The 16,878-nt window shown below is 39.6% G+C and overlaps 2 protein-coding genes across 2 annotated transcripts; both read left to right on the top strand.

Moving 5' to 3' along the window:
- The first annotated feature begins 4,440 nt into the window (after positions 1–4,440).
- dhx33 (DEAH (Asp-Glu-Ala-His) box polypeptide 33) lies at positions 4,441–12,331 on the top strand. Its single transcript, XM_032576782.1, has 12 exons — positions 4,441–4,651; positions 4,830–4,990; positions 6,390–6,617; positions 6,698–6,868; positions 6,993–7,178; positions 7,260–7,371; positions 7,946–8,105; positions 8,216–8,304; positions 8,413–8,540; positions 9,269–9,472; positions 9,553–9,639; positions 10,884–12,331. Exons 1-12 carry the CDS (start codon positions 4,441–4,443, stop codon positions 11,190–11,192), a joined length of 2,046 nt encoding a protein of 681 aa, XP_032432673.1. The 3' UTR covers positions 11,193–12,331.
- An 838-nt stretch (positions 12,332–13,169) lies between these two features.
- c1qbp (complement component 1, q subcomponent binding protein) lies at positions 13,170–16,487 on the top strand. The gene is made up of 6 exons (XM_032576783.1): positions 13,170–13,565; positions 14,595–14,745; positions 15,068–15,161; positions 15,304–15,399; positions 15,641–15,766; positions 15,854–16,487. Exons 1-6 carry the CDS (start codon positions 13,313–13,315, stop codon positions 16,001–16,003), a joined length of 870 nt encoding a protein of 289 aa, XP_032432674.1. The 5' UTR covers positions 13,170–13,312; the 3' UTR covers positions 16,004–16,487.
- The last annotated feature ends 391 nt before the right edge of the window (positions 16,488–16,878 follow it).

The following is a 16,878-nucleotide window of genomic DNA, read 5'->3' as shown; positions in this document are numbered from 1 at the left end:
CTTACATCCACAGTCATAATGCTCAAGCAGAGCAACAAGAGCTACTACTGGTTCTGTTATGAAGGGAAAAGAAGATATGGCTGACAGGTGGTTTTTCTCAGTCGAGATTGTTTTGAAAAAACAGTCTAGTACTAAGGAGGAGTGGGCTGCAACTGTGCTGTCCGGCATCAAGTACTGCACAGACACTGTCAGCACAGAAAAATGCACAAGAGTGTATGCTAAGCAGAAGCCTTGGATTCCTCTGAGGAGCAGGAACGCCGCCTTCATGTCGCGGGGGATGTGGAGCTGTAAGGTGACCAAGAAGGACGTCAGAATGAGAAACAAGGATCATAACTGGAGGGAGATGTGGCAGAGTGTCCAGTCAGTTACCAATTACAAACCCAGTGACAGAGCTGTGAATGATGTTACTTTGCTTACTACTTATTTTCTCACCTTCATCCTGTGGCAGCATGAAGTGAAACATGTTCTAATTCATGTTATCTCAGTCTGCCTGACAACTTCAACTACTCATCCCAAGACTAAGAGTCCAAAGTGTTTGGTTTGTTTTTCACAGTATAGTGTGAAAGAGAACGGCATCAGCTGAAAATGGCACAAATGTTGCAACTTTGGTCCCCAAATCGGATTGAGTCTACCGGACTATCAGGCGTGATTGTTAACGTCCAATAGAAGTCGTCAGAGATTGGTCTTTGATTATACATTTTATCTTTTTCTTTTACAGCTCGTCTTCATCAGGATACCCACTGGTCTACAATCAGTAGCACTCATCATGAAGTATCACATCAGAAGTCACATGATCAGCTGAGAGGGCAAGCCATTGGTCCTTTAGCTTTATTCTGCAACAGGAAATACTCATGGTTGACAACCGTCTGATTTGTGGACTTAAACATCAGATTTCATTTTTCAATCCAATAGAGACTGTTTGCTTTTCCAGAGACTGTTTGCAGCCCAAGAGTTTTGTCCAAATATGGGTAAAGCCTGCTGTATTCTCCGGACTGTAAGCCGCACCATCAGTCAGGAAATGCAGCATGAAGATGAAAAACATAATGAGTAGCTCTGGACTACAAGTAGCAGGACCAGCCAAATTATGAAAAAACTGCAATTTATAGTCCAGAAAGTACAGTACTTAAAAAGTACTTTGAAAAAGTCAGTATGTTAACATTGGAAACACTTTAAGAGATCATAGCCTGGTTACTATTATACTTTCATACACTGACATAACATGATAGCCACCAGCTAAACCGCTGAATATATCTTCATGGTGGCACCTGTTAATTTGTTAGTGGGTGGGATATATCATATTGTTATGCCAAATAAATGACTGTGTTGTCAAAGTTGAATTGATGAAAACACTGAACCTGATGATGAATTTCTAGTTTATATTCGCAAGAAACCACATCCTGCCAGCTTTTGGCTTCGAACCAAGAGGATTTCTGGATGAAACTGAAACACAAACATCAGGTAAATTTGGAGAACCACATACAAAGCTCAGAGGCGGTTAGATCGTCTAATATAAACAGTGTGTGTGTGTATTGTTGACACAGTGAGACAGAGATTATCTTAATTCACTGCCAGGTCTAGCCTTCTCTGCTTCTGTCTCCTAGGAGATTATTAACTAAACCTCAACAGGGAAGCATTTGCTTTTGTTCAGTAATGTGGAGAGAAAGAAATCGATTGCAGGTCAGCAGAATGAAGCACACTGACGTATCGGCAGACGCCGTGGAAGGAGAGAGAAAGGTATTTCTGCTTATGCCAATTAAAAGGAATTTGTTACACAATTTCCTGGTTGCAAGCACCAATTTCTCTGGAATATCTAAGCATGTTGGTGCATGAACCATTCCATTTCCTCCAATTGTAATAGTCCAGTGAGTCTGACAAAAGAACGTCACACCGTGACGGATGGCGGAGCGTGCTTCAACAGGAGCGCTGCTCTGAAAGTAGGTTTGACAAATGAACTCTGGAATTTAAGGAATTTTTACACCTCATTTCTTAAGACAACTGATGACGGGTTTATCAGGCAAAGCAGAGAGTAACAACATGTGATGGAGGTTAAATAGAAAGTATAGTGTTAATTTATGTCCTTATTTTTTCCTACCTGTGCAAAATGTGGCAGAGGGAAATGTTTGATATGTTCAGATTTATTTTCTGCAATGGCCTGGTGACCTGCAGAACGTTTGCCTCGCCTCTCATCTGATGACCTCTGGTGACCCCGTGAGGATAAGTGTGCTAGACAATGGATGAATGGTTTGTTCCCTGATTCATTTTCTCCACTTCGCTGTATTTCATATGGTTTGTTTTGTTCATCTTAATAGTTATTCTGATACTATGACATGCAAAGTGTTAGAATAAGAAACTTCAACAAAAAATAAATAAAAAAATGTAAACACAAAGTATATGAAACATCAATTTATCACTATATTTCTTCTAATAAAGCAGGAAATCTCTACAGCCATAAAAACACCAATTATGCTGACTTCAGGATTCAGAAACCAGTGGTCGTGACAATTAGATAAAAAAAATAATAATAAGTGAAATGAATTTGTTATTAAATGCTTTTTCACATGAATCTTTAGAGAAACTCATTAAATCAACCATCGAAAAGAAGTAAAAAGCTGTGAACGAGTGAGAATAAGAAAAGTGTGGGGTCTCACAAAACAATCAGAGCATTTACTGAAGGGTTCATTACTGCCATCTTTTTTCTTGTGCTTTAGCTTAGATCAGCTACTTATTGACTGAGAAAAGATGTGCGTAATCTTTAAACAGTGTGAAAAATCAAAGCAGAAGCAGGGCTAGATGTTGCACTATGACAATGATCCACAAAATACCAGCAAATCCTCTAAAGACTGATTCAGGAAAACATTTTTTTTGCTATCGTTTGTGTAATGGCAAAACAATATTGTTGTATAAATGTAAGTAAATCGTGTTCCTTTCCATGGGTAAAAAAGATGACTTCAAAATGTGAAAAATTGTTCATAAAGAACTCAATGTTTGGGATATCATTTTTTCCCACTTAATGCACATTATGTAGTAGACACATTCAATTGTAGGCTAAAATGTATATTTTTAATAATTTCTTCATTCCAGTACAAGATGCTTGCAGCACAGAAGGTGATACAGGGAAGTGCCAGCATGGTGGCTCGGCTCAGCTGAGGATGCTTATAGGACACTCACGCTGAAGGGGGACATCTTGGAGAAAGTTCAGTGATGAAGTAGAGAATAGGAAACAATTCTGTATTTTATCACTGAATGCTATTATGAAATGGCAGGAATATTGACAAGGGAGTATGGGTTGAGTATGCTTGTACATTTCCAAAGTCAAAGGTGGTGCAAAATGGCAGGGCCAACATCCTGTGGGAGCTCCAGGCCCACAAACCCGGCCCTGACAAACGCATTATTGAATGCTGAGGTCATGGAGATGCTCAGAGAGGTTCGTTTTCTTTATTGTAATAAAAATACGCAGCAATATGTAGCAAATAGCACTCCAGTTCCACAAATAAAAAGAGATTACTATGGGATATTACTGAGTGTAGAGGGGAGATGACAATAGATTCAAACAAGTAATCCAGAAAGGAAACTATGATAACTGTTTTGACTAAAACTGAAAAATAATGCACTCTGTGTTTAAATGATTTGTGAAGCATTGTAAAACTCACAAAATGCTGTAAATGACAGCTGTTTTATACAAGTATGAACAAAAGACTTTTCAAATATAGTAAGGGTATTTAGGAAGAAGCAGGAAAGAGCGGGAAATGTGAGCCTGACCCATTCATACACATTATGTTAAAAGGCTGTAGTGCTGGAAAAGTGGAAAAAAAGAGATGATTTATAGTCTCTGTGTCCGTATACAGTGTTGACACGTTTGACAGAAAACAGTAAATACTGATTAAATCCGTTATATCTGTCAATGGTTTATGTCGCCCTCTGCTGGACAACTTTAAGAGGCGCTCATGTTTAAATTATTACTGGCTACCATTACAGGGAACGTTGTGATACTATTATGCATGTGATGAAACACGTTTATTTAGAGTACCGTGAAAACAGAAAACGCCCATGTTTATCTGGTCAATAAAGGTTAATTTTACATATATGTATATAAATAAATATAACTTTTAATATGTAGTCAGGGCTTGGTGAATGTGGTCCTAATTATTTCCCCTCTTCATTTTTATTATTATATGTGTGTATTTAGTAGAATTGTATTTAAATAAACGACTTTTAAAAGGACATCGATAATAAAAAAGATTAAAAACAAAAAACGAGCCGGTGACGTCAAACGTGTGCGCTTGAATTCGACCACGTGGTGACGTTTTTGCAGATGTAGCAAAACATCCGCATTGACGCTCGCGCGTCCAGGCAGCGAGCACGAGGAAACTTTTCGACATATCTGCTCACCAAAACAAGAAGCCGCCGAGGTTCTCCTGTCCCGGTTATTTCCTCCAGACCATGCCCCATGACCCCGACCTTCCTCCGGCTAAAAAATTCAAGCCGGGGTCCGTGTTTTTCCGCCTGGAGAAGAATAAACCTGGAATGCTGCTGCCCAGAAAGGGAAATGTGACCACACCGATTGACGTCCAGAGGAAACAGCTTCCAATCTACCAGGCGAGAACTCGGCTAGTGAACGAGCTGAGACAGCTTCATAATGCTATTGTTATAGGTAAAACACAGCCAGAGCCGCGGCTGGCTTTTATACTACGCTCACCGAAAGAGTAAAACGCTAAATGCTAATTTGTTTTCAACTTTTCGTAGTTTTGGGGAAATATTCCTGCCCTCGTCGCATGTCTCGCGCAGATAATGTAGTTCCTGTGTGTTTGTCATTTTAAACATTGTTTCAGGTGAGACTGGCTCCGGGAAAACCACTCAGATCCCTCAGTACCTGTTTGAAACCGGCATCGGCAGGCAGGGCTTGATCGCCATCACCCAGCCACGTCGGGTCGCTGCTATCTCACTGGCAGCCAGGGTGTCCGAGGAGAAGAGGACTCAGATTGGGAAGCTGGTATTGCATTTTATTTTATTTTTTTCTACAATATAACCAAGGTGACAAATCAACACAAAGTAGTGCTTCAAGATTTACAGTGTTAAATATTCACTCCTCTATACACTGATGCCCTTAAATAAAATTTAGTGTTAGCAGTTGCTGTCATATCGCGTATTTTGGCCTACTTTAAGCAGCCCCTCCACGATGTTGTGATGATTTTTTTTGTAATTGTTGTCGCCAAAAATGACTGATTTTACGCCACCTTTCTCATAAAGTTGCAATTCTGTTAAGCTTTATTTTTTACCAACTTTTAAAAAAAACTTTAAATTGCTGCACACAGAACAAGACAGTATTTTAACATAGTAACAGTTAAAGTGCAAAAAATACTTTAAAGCACGTTCTTGCAATGGCAACCCTAATACAAATGAAATCTTGTCCTGAGAAGTTGTCAAAGTGCAAAAGAAGAATTCAGCGTTGGTCATTCTAGTTAACATCAACTGCTTATACAGAATAGGCAAATCGCAGTCGGGGGGCTAAAAAGTTTGGTCAAAATTCAGCTGAGTTGCAGTGACTTGTCAGAAAATGTTAAGATGATTGGTCATATATATATATATAAAAGTTTACCGGTGAAACTTACAAGAAAAAAATTATTTTGTCAATGTTTTCTTGAGAGGAGTAGGTTGGATACCAAGTGAATTTCTATTAATAGTTGCAATCACAACTCTCTGGATGTGCTGTTAAGCGGCAGAAAACTGACGCTGCACATTTCCCTGAACACACCATCGCCAATGTTTAACATAGTGGTGGCAGCATTATGCTGTGGAACAGTGGTCCAAGGTTTCCCCCAGAAAACTTGTCCAGCCTGGTGGTTGTGCGCTCAGCAGTCGTTCATCCACCGTTGTGTTTTTGAGTTAAAAAATATTTGAAGTTAACAGAAAATTTGAAAATATCACTCGATAATTATGTGTTGTTGAAAGATTGGAAAATTAATACATGAACACCAACTAAAAAGTCTTAAAAAATGCAAACATTTTAAAAAGACTTGAATAAATAAGAAATGCTTAGCCTGGTGGGGGCACAAGTAAAGCCTGGTGGCCCGCCAGGCTTATAATACACTGGGGGAAACCCTGGTGCCAAACTCATTTTCATTTTGGGTTGTACCAAAATCATGAATGTTCTCTCAAAGGTCTGGTTGTGCCTGAATGTATTGATAAAACCCATCAACAAACTGCTAAAATCTCTATAACTATCCATCTCTGCACTCGATAAGTACTTTTTAAAATGAAATAATATTGAACATCTATTCATAACGATGCAATTTGGCAGTTTACAGATAAAAACAGATTTGATTTTTAATATTTAAGCACACTGCTGTTTTCTTGAAGTCTCACTGTTGCATGTGTACTACTTCTTTAAGGTTGGCTACACGGTGCGTTTTGAGGATGTCACCTCGCCCGAGACGAAGCTGAAGTTCATGACGGACGGGATGCTCCTGCGCGAGGCCATCGGAGACCCCATGCTGCTGCGCTACACCGTGGTGGTCCTGGACGAAGCCCACGAGCGCACCGTGCACACCGACGTGCTGTTCGGCGTGGTGAAGAGCGCTCAGCGCAGACGCAGGGAGCTGAACAAGATTCCCCTGAAGGTGAGACGCCCGCCGTCATTTTTTTATTTTTTTTGTACCTTTTAGTCAAAAAGCATCTGAAAAGCAGCTCCTTTCTGCAGGTCATCGTCATGTCTGCCACAATGGACGTGGATTTGTTCTCGGAGTACTTCAACAAGTCGCCTGTGCTGTACCTGGAGGGGAGGCAGCATCCCATTCAGATCTACTACACCAAGCAGCCCCAGTCGGACTACCTGCAGGCTGCACTTGTTTCTGTCTTCCAGATCCATCAGGTTGTCCTTCACACTCCGGTCAAAAATTATAAATCAGGACTTGTTGGCAGGAAAAAATAAATCAACCCAGTTGGTTTGTTATGTGATTCATTTTGACAAGCTTTTCCGTGCTGCTTATTTGCAGGAAGCACCGCAGTCCCACGATATCTTGGTGTTCATGACAGGCCAGGAGGAGATCGAGGCTCTGGCCAGGACGTGCAGAGACATCGCAAAGCATCTTCCTGATAGCTGCGGCCCCATGGTGGTCATCCCTCTGTACGCATCGCTGCCCCCAACACAGCAGCTCAGGGTCTTCCAGCCAGCGCCCAAGGTAAAGCAGACGGCAAACACGCAGGTAGCTGGCTGTGACGTCTGAAGCACTCAACGGTTCCTGCTTTCTGTTGTTGTGCAGGGCTGCAGGAAGGTTATCCTCGCCACCAATATCGCAGAAACGTCAGTCACAATCTCTGGGATCAAATTTGTCATTGACACGGGGATGGTGAAGGCCAAACGGTTCAATCCAGGTGAGAGGCTTCAGTCTGATGCATGTTTTCATACATAACCTCTTTAACTTCCCCATATTTTATCACCTTACAACTAGAAATGTCATTGCAGTTTTTTTAAAGATTATATTTTTTTTCTTAAACAAGTGCATATAAGTGCATATATATTCAAACCCCTGAATTGGGTCCATCACTTTTGAACATCTGGAGAAGGGACCTCCAAATCCAGGCCTTGAGGGCCAGAGTATTGTAACTTTTTAGATGTATCCCTGGTTCAGCACACCTCAGTCTCAGCTGAATCACCTCCTCGGTTCAGTCAAATTCAGCACATCTAAAACCTCCAGCACTTAAAGTAGACTTTGGAATCATGTAAAAACATGCTTGTCAAACAGGGTGGAGGCCCGGACATCAAAAACAATGGAAACATTGGTGGGAAGAAAAAATCCAGATTTTTCTAAAGTTAAATCTTTAAAAACAATTCAAAAACTAGATAAAATTGATTTATTGCCCAACACTAATTTGTATATTTTCACAGTATTTAGAATACACATGATGTCACATAACCTCCTTGCTTCCGATGTGTTTTGCCTGTCAGACAGCGGTCTGGAGGTGCTGGCAGTCCAGCGAGTTTCCAAGGCTCAAGCATGGCAGCGAGCCGGCCGGGCTGGCAGGGAGGACGCCGGCTTCTGCTACCGGCTTTACACCGAACAGGAATTCGACAACTTCACCCCCATGACTGTGCCTGAGATCCAGAGGTAAGACGCAGAGCCTCCTCTGCTGGAATTTCTGAATTATTCAGGTCAGACTGATGGAAGAGGCTTTTCTACTGCAGCTTTTCTCTCCTGTGTGTGTTTATATCCTCCAGGTGCAATTTAGCTGGTGTGATGCTGCAGCTTATGGCGCTGGGCATTCCTGATGTGATGAACTTTGATTTTATGTCCAAACCTTCTCCAGGTAAGAACCAGTTGCTTAGTTATTCCTGTTCAGAGATTTGTTTTTTTTTTTGTTGTTGTTTTTTATGCGGTGGATCTGTTAGTATCGCTGTGTCCCTGTTTCACCCAGAGGCCGTCCGCTCTGCTGTGGACCATCTGGAGCTGCTGGGAGCTGTGGAGAGGAAGGACGGGCAGGTTCTCCTCACTGCTCTGGGCAAAAGGATGGCCAGCTTCCCTCTGGAACCCAGATATGCCAAGGTGCAATGTGCTTTTTTGTAGTGCTGCGATGAACGATTATTTTTAACTAATCGAATTATCTCAATTATTCTGATGATCAATCGATTAATTGGATAAAAAAAAAAAAAATGGTACATTCTGCAGATTTTTCATTTAACCTCTTAAGCCTTTTTTATGCAATATTTGAAATACATTAAAAGATGCAAATAAAGAATTCAATTCCTTTTTAATTAAGGAAATAAACATTTTGTTGCTTAAAATGCAGTAATGTGTCATTCCTTTAGTTCACGCTTTTTATCCAATTAATAATCGGATAGCAAAAGGTGCTCAATTGGAGGTTGTTGTTTTTTTTCACAGAATTTGAACCAGATGAAGCTAAAACTCCTACTTTGGAGTTTTTGTTAGAACATATTTATAGTCAAAGAAGGCTTTTTTTTAATCTTAAATGCAAAACATATTTATAATTTGTACAGTTTTGGCTTAATTATCGCTCTGAGCATGTTGTTTCAGCAGATACATGTTTTTTGAGTTTATATACTCCCGTTAACAATTAATCATTTTCAAAATTAGTTGACAATTAGTTCTATATTCGGTTAATCACCATTAATCTGAATTATCATTTCAGCCCTACTTTTATTGTAGACTTAAAGCAAACATGAGGGAACATTTGGAACCAGCGGCATCAGATGAACAAAATTCAAAGCAAATATATCTCACCGCTTCCTCATGCGGGTTCCTCTCTGCCGCAGACCATCCTGCTGTCCCCGGACTTCTCCTGTTCTGAGGAGATCCTGAGCATCGTGTCTCTGCTGTCGGTGGACACCGTCCTGTACAACCCTCCGGCCCGGCGGGACGAGGTGCTCGCGGCACGCAAGAAGTTTTCTTCTAGCGAGGGAGATCACATGACTCTGCTCAACATCTACAGAGCTTTCAAGAAAGTCGGCGGTAACAAGGTGGGCGTGATAAGGAGAAATTCTCCCAAAAATGTCCAGAAAGACCACCTCTAACCAGTTTGAATTGTGTTGTGTTGTAGGAGTGGTGTCGGGAAAACTTTGTCAACAGCAGGAATATGGGCCTGGTGAAAGACGTCCAGGCTCAGCTCAGAGAAATCTGTCTGAAGGTACAAATCTGCTTATCAGAGTCACATCTAAGAATTACATTTCAGTAGTTTATTTTATTATTTCTATGTGGACTGTGCAATTCCTGTTTTGTTGTTAAAATAAGATTCCATGTTCAGATTGGGCTTCTAAAATTTCTGTACTTGTGAAATTCAGGAGAAGTGAGGAGTAGGATAGATACCAAATAGACCGGCACCCACCCTAGGGATTAAACCGTAATCATGATTAACCACTTGCAACAACTCAGCAGTTGAAAAATTTCGACCATCATTGTCACTTTGTCACGACACACGTGCCTATAAATGTTACCTTTCTACTATGTCACCAGAATAGCTTAAATTATGTAAAACATGGTATTAGTAGTGAATGGAAACAGTTGAAAGTCTCACTCTTTTACTGATAATGTTGGTCATGTTTTTTTTTTGTCAATAGGTTTAGCTGCACCTCAGTATGTTACCTATCAAAAAGTTTTACTAATGACACAAAAGTGAAACTCTATTCCAACTGTCAACAGCCCTAAAAAGTCACTTTAAGCTGCCGCTACATGTATGGTCTATGGGAGTGAAGTCAAAATACACTGACAAAAAAAGGTACTCTTCTACTACTAGCCTCTGTGGGTAACAGAAGAGAGCAGTGAAGGATTTTATGGAGTTGATTGTATTAATGGAGGATACACAGACAATGTACAATGGTAAAACAACAAATTTTCTTACCTCAGAAACTTTATGCTCGCAAACAATACTTGTGGTTACATGACAGTCTGGATGCTGACTCCTCTTGCCCGGTTATCCACAAGCCGTGAACCGCGTTTTAATGTCGCCAATTAGTGGTCTCACATCTACTGAAGAGGATTCAGGGAACTGAACAAAAAGAAGAATTCAGACTTTTTCATAAAATGTCAAAATATTGAGATTGATTACTTTTTTCCGGGGAGAGTAATTGTTTTAATAAACATTCATAAGCAAGGCATTTTTGAGAAGAAAACAGCAACTGTTTTTACATACACTGTCATTACTATGTTATTATTACTATAGTAATGGTGATTCCTTTTTGAGAAACCATGACTAAAAGACTTTGTGTGTCAGAAAAGTATGTTTTAAAGGGATGCATTGTGATTATTTTTTTTTCTCTTTCTTTGAAGACAAGTCAGGTTTTCCTAGACTAAAATGTGATGAAATTTGTGATTTGTTTTTCATTTTGCTTGTTACTTGATCTTTTGACTTAACAAAGCACTTGTCTTTCCCAGCTCAACCTGAAGCTCGAGTCTTGCGGGGCCGACACGGGGAACGTCCGCCGCTGCCTCGCCCACGGGATGTTCATCAACGCCGCCGAGCTGCAGCCCGACGGAAGCTACCTGGCTCTGGACACCCATCAGGCCGTCGCCATCCACCCGTCCTCCGTCCTGTTCCAGGCCAAGCCGGCGTATGTGGTCTTCAACGAGCTGCTGCACACGTCCCGCTGCTACATGAGAGACCTGTGTTTGGTCGACGCGGACTGGCTGCTGGATGCAGCGCCGGAGTACTTTGGCCGCAAGCTGCACCTCACCAGGAGCTAACAGGACTGCACTCTTGAATAAATGAGGGACTTGAAAACCGTTTGGGGCCCACTACCTCCTAGCTGACATTGGATAAGAATGTTTCACTGCAGCTGTACAAATCAGCGTCTGTTGACTTCCTGCAGGCTCTGGCACCACGTGACAACGTTTGTTCTGGTTTTTTTTTTTTAAATGACATCTACTTCAGCTCTTTCAGGATCTGCATGCAATTCAGGGACACAGATAACTTCACTGGAGCACAGTTGGCAGGAATCAGAAGAGCCAAACTTCTGGACGTCGGCTGCACGTTTCAGTGCGACTGGATTATAGCAATGACTGCTATAATCATTGCTATATTATAGCAATCATATATATATATCATATATATATCAAAACGTTAGCTTGAAGATCAGTGATGTCCTCAACTTTCTCAGCAGGTAGTTTTAGGTTTATAAGGATAGTCTTTGAGAATTTTCTGCAAAGACAGTAAAATGTGTCATAATCTGTTCGACAGAACAAAAATTCACATTTGAATTAAATGAAAATATTTCCATATGCTGATGGCATTGCTACATTGGCTCGTGCATGTTAAACGTGTGACATTGCATGTGAGAGGACGTGGCATGCCTTCTCTCTTCATGCTCTACTCCTCGGTGTGTTTTGGGACAGATTGTTACCTAGCCAACACACAGATGCTGGGTTATTGTAGCTGCTAGACATCTAATGTATGCAGTGCATGGACATAGTAGTAAAAAAGAAAAAAAAAATCTAAACTATAGGTTTTGTTGAAAAATATCAATTTTATTTTTTACTGTGGACTCAGGTTTGTACAATATATATATTTATATATATGTATACATAACCTGAAAAAATGCATCAAATTCCAACTGCTGTAGTTAATGTATTTTGAGGTTCCTGCAGAAATGTTTTTATTTTGACTGAATTTCTAAGGAATCACTCTTACTGTGATGTCTTTAACTACAGGTGAAGCTTTTGAGGTCAGCAAATACTTCATGTGCATGCATGCAGTTTGTAAGAACAAGTGCAAGTATTGAATGAGTTCATAAATTGTCTATTGTATATGACAAGAGTTTGTTATAGTCTTGCATAACCAAAGTTGTTTCTAATAAAAAAGAAGTTTTCAATTGTTCAAAACACAAGTTTATTATGTGAAAGTATTGAATAATGTCCTCAAAGCAAAATTTATTGAGATACTATTAATTTAGTTATCATATTTAAGAGATACTAGAGCTCTGTAAAAAATAACCCCCCTGTACATATTGACATACATTTTCCAAGCAGTTTCTTACATTATTTTAGCTATTGTCATAAGACAGTATATCATAATTTTTATAAAGATATTGCATATTTTTAATGTGTCTCATAATTAAGAGAAAATGTCTCATTTTTTTCACTGTCATCATTAGAAAACACTCATAATTTTGACTTGGGTATCTCATAGTTATGGAATAATGTCTCACAATTCTGAGACAGATTAGTTATTTTAGATCTAGTCAAAAAATATGATTTATATTAAAATTCAATAACTGGTCACTCTTGTTGGCAATCATAAGTACAAAAGTTACATAATATAAAACATAAACAAGGATTGCATCATGCATCTTGTAAGAAGTGATGGTACTGTTTCATGATCAGACACATGACCAAGTTGGAAGCATATCAGTTTTAATGCGAGCAGACATTCTAGATTTGATTTGTTATTGGATATTTTAAGTCACTGATTGAAGGAGAGAATGGTCGAAAATTATAAAACCATCCTGGCGGAGCAGAAGCACTTCTTAATGTAGTATCTATTGTAGCCACAGGGGGCGCTGATCAAATGATTATTCTTTTTAAATAAAGTTTTTTTTTTATTTTGTTTTTTCTTCCTTATTGATAAGTTGAAAATTGCTGATATGTTCAGATTAATTTTGGATAAACGGAATGTTTTTTAAATCTCTTTTTTATCGTCAAAGTATTACTTCCGGTGCAAACGTCAAAGTTAAGCTAGGTCAATGTGTCCTTCCACACGTGTTGCGTGTTTCTTGTAGCGGCAGCAGGAGTCGTGAGGCTCACAGAGGTCTCTTCGGTCTTAAGCGTAATTATCCTGTTTCTAAAAAGCTTCTTATATCCACACAGCCATGCTGAAATCGGTTGTCCGTGCGGTGGGAGCGGCTGTTCGCCTTTCTTCAGCCGCTCCGTCAGCAGCGCGAGCCCTGCCTCTTAGCTACCCGGCGTTGCGCTCTCCAGGCTCGGCTACGACTCGGCCGTTCACCCGCTCACTATGGATGTTGAATAACAACGGAGCTTCGTCGGGATACAGGCCCAAGCTGTTGAGCTCTAAAGCTTTAAATCCGTCAGTATCGTGTGGATGTGGAGGACTACACACGGAAGGTAACGTTAATGGATTTTACCCATTTAGTTGAGTTAGCCAACCAATTGGCTATTTAGTTCTGTGGTAAAGACTTAAAATAATGGAGCCTAATTAAATGCCATCTGTGGGGCTCCTAAAAAAACGTAACCTGTGCAGTGTTCTTGTCTCGTGTAAAGTCTAATAGCACCCTTATGCTAATTAACTGCCGTTTACCTTGATGTTTAAATTTGTTGTTTTTAGCTAGAACTGTAAACGCTTAAAAATGAAAAGTACAGCACTAAGTTTATATGGGTTATTATGTACTAACAATAAAGAGCTTGGTGATGCTAAATGTCACTACAAGGACGTCATTGAAAGTGATGTAAGGCATCTGTGGCATCCTGGATAGACGCATTGATCAGACTTGTTCTGGTTTATTTTCTAAGGGCACATTCGTATGAATACAATCATATTTTGATCATTGTAGTAATTTTAAGAAAATGCAGGAATCACAAGGCAATTGGCGTTAATCATTCAGTGTTTTTTGTCAACTCAAAATAGAGTATGATGGGTATAGGTAGCAGGTGGATGGACGCATTTACTGGCTGAAAATTAGTTCTGGTTCACCTAATATATCTAAATAAAAATATATAAAATTAGAAAATTTAGAGTATTTGAGCATCTGATCAAGAAAAATTAGGTTGACTTAATTCTCTAGCCTGTTGAGTGTAGGCTTATAATAATGTACACTATTTTTTCCCTGAATTGAGTCAGTCACAGGTAGATATGGGCTAGTAAGAGATTATCATAACATTTATGACCTAGCTGTTCTATTTAAAAATGAAAAAGATCCTTCCACTCTTCCTAAATTAACAGATATTTACAGCTATAATGTAATGTCATTGATATTTATGTCATATTTCAATTTTAATACATAGAATTACACAAAAAATATAGAATGAAAACAATTTTGCTGTTCTGTTTTCAAATACTAAGGCTGGGAGTACAACAGTCTGATAGTAGCGAGTCAGTCTGACTACCTTAATTTATCTGTTACATATTTAAAACAGGTGACAAAGCGTTTGGTGAGTTCCTGTCGGATGAAATCAAGGAAGAGAAGAAGATCCAGAAGAACAAATCTCTCCCTAAGATGTCAGGAGGCTGGGAGCTGGAGATGAACGGCACAGAGGCTAAACTCACGAAACAACTTTCTGGAGAAAAGTAAGGAAGCCAATATTTCTATTAAATGTCTTTCCACTAAACCAGCTTCATGATTGAACCAGTTTTATGGCTGTTACAGCAATGTAAATTTTTCGTTGTTGTTGGTTTCTTTCCGTCTGCCTCCACTTTCTGATGAAAGTAGTTCTTTCCTCTGACTCGGCTCAATTGGTGCTGTTGGTGGTCCACTGGAACCAGTGCTTCCAAACAGAAAGAACTGCAAACATTAGCTGCAGTTTAAAGTAAAAAAAAAAAAGTAGTTTTGGGAAAAGTCATTCTTTTAATGTTAATCACGTGCCTTATTTTTTTTCCACCCCTACTATAGAATCACTGTTACATTCAACGTCAACAACAGTATTCCTCCCAACTTTGAGGAAGAGGTGGAGCAGGGACAGCAGCAGAAATCTCCTGAGGATGAGGTGAACCAAATCATTTTTTGTCTTCCTGATGTAGTAATTGCTGGCTGTTTTTAGATTTCCTTATTCACCTGAGATGTAGAATCCTATAGTTATCTGTGAATATGAACGTTTACCTCATAGCAACTCTGTTTTCATTTTACAGCCAGAAATTGTGTCAACACCCAACTTTGTCATTGAAGTTACAAAACAGGGGGCCAAACACTCCCTTGTGTTTGACTGCCATTTTCCTGAAGATGAGGTAAGAATTTTTAAATATTAAAATGAGATAATATTTTTAAAAAGTTGTATTTACCTTTAAGGTTATTTTTAATTTAACTTGGGTATTCTTCACAAGTCATGGAAGTTTTAAACTTGCATCACAATTGTGTGAAAAGTCTTAAATTTAACCCACTAAATTTTTTCAGAAGCCATTGTATTGGGTATTAGTTTTTATTTACAACTTCTGATTTTTTTTGTATGCGTGTGTGTGTGCGCTGTAGATGAGCCATGGTGAGGGTGAGGAGGAGAGCGATATCTTTGCCATCCGGGAGGTCAGCTTCCAGCCAGAGGGAGATTCAGACTGGAAGGAGACCAGTTACACACTCAACACAGACTCTCTGGACTGGGTATGAGCAGAAACAGTGAACTCATACCTACTATCCTGCATAGTATGTTGAAAAACATTCATTTCGAGTTGCTACGTCTGTTTTCAGGCTCTGTATGACCACATGATGGACTTCTTGGCTGACCGCGGGGTCGACAACACCTTTGCTGATGAGCTCACGGAGCTGAGCACAGCCATCGAGCATAAGGAGTACATTAAGTTCCTAGAAGATCTGCAAAGCTTTGTTAATTGCAAGTAGTGTCGAACGAGATTGCTATAGGTCTTAGTGTGCAATCTGACAAGGACGGTGGTATGAAGCAGTGAAGCACTCGGTGATGGATGGATCTAAAACCACAAAGAGACTGAGTTGGTGTGTGGTAATGTTGCCAGCAGCCGCTATGTTGCGGTTGCTTTGTTATTATGGCTTAGTATAAACCAGATCATTCAAATTTGTCTGGACATCATCATGACAGTTGTCGGAAACCATCATTGCTCTCGATTTTGCAGAACTTGACTCGGCTGTGTACGTTTAATGTGACCTGATCAGAGTTTTCCTTTAATAGCTTTTTTTGTGTTCCGGTTTCCAATCATCATGTCTTCATGTCTTCCCCCCTCGCTGGCCAGGGAACAGAGTTCTTGCTGAGTGGTTGTGGTTTGTCAGATTCAGAAGGTCTGGTAATGGATGTTCTGTAGTGTGAAGCTGGAAATACTGTTCAATAAACAATTTGATACCCAAATGTAAATTAAATTTTCTCTTTCTATTCACATTTTACATATGAAGATATTGGAGGTTGTTCCTCCCACTTGTTTGCCTCGTTGGTATGTCAGAATAGCTCTAGTGATAAATGTTTAACAAGATGAGTAATATATTTGGATTTTAATTGGAGTTCTTACCTGTAGATGTCACTATATCCCACATAAAAAACATTGGAAAAAAAGTTAAGGGTAAAAAATTGTTCTGATAAATAGTTTGTCTCTTTTGCCTTTAATCTGTTGCAAGATAACAAAAGGCTAATATAAATTTAAGTGGTGAACATGCTAAAAGAGATTTAACCATTAGTTCTACATCAACTTTATTTTGTAGCATTTACTGTTTTCCCTTCCTACATAGAGTTCCTAATATTTATATGAGAC

The sequence above is a fragment of the Xiphophorus hellerii genome, chromosome 11 (assembly GCF_003331165.1).
Source record: "Xiphophorus hellerii strain 12219 chromosome 11, Xiphophorus_hellerii-4.1, whole genome shotgun sequence".
NCBI classification, from domain to species: Eukaryota; Metazoa; Chordata; class Actinopteri; order Cyprinodontiformes; family Poeciliidae; genus Xiphophorus; species Xiphophorus hellerii.
This window is presented reverse-complemented; position numbering and strand designations above follow the sequence as displayed.

Excerpts from the sequence above, each read along its gene's own strand:
- dhx33 (XM_032576782.1), top strand. The coding sequence starts at position 4,441 with ATGCCCCATGACCCCGACCTTCCTCCGGCTAAAAAATTCAAGCCGGGG. Across the intron at positions 6,869-6,992 it reads CTGTCTTCCAGATCCATCAG|GAAGCACCGCAGTCCCACGA; the intron begins GTTGTCCTTCAC and ends GCTTATTTGCAG. Across the intron at positions 7,179-7,259 it reads TCTTCCAGCCAGCGCCCAAG|GGCTGCAGGAAGGTTATCCT; the intron begins GTAAAGCAGACG and ends GTTGTTGTGCAG.
- c1qbp (XM_032576783.1), top strand. The coding sequence starts at position 13,313 with ATGCTGAAATCGGTTGTCCGTGCGGTGGGAGCGGCTGTTCGCCTTTCT. Across the intron at positions 13,566-14,594 it reads TGGAGGACTACACACGGAAG|GTGACAAAGCGTTTGGTGAG; the intron begins GTAACGTTAATG and ends TATTTAAAACAG. Across the intron at positions 15,400-15,640 it reads GCCATTTTCCTGAAGATGAG|ATGAGCCATGGTGAGGGTGA; the intron begins GTAAGAATTTTT and ends TGTGCGCTGTAG.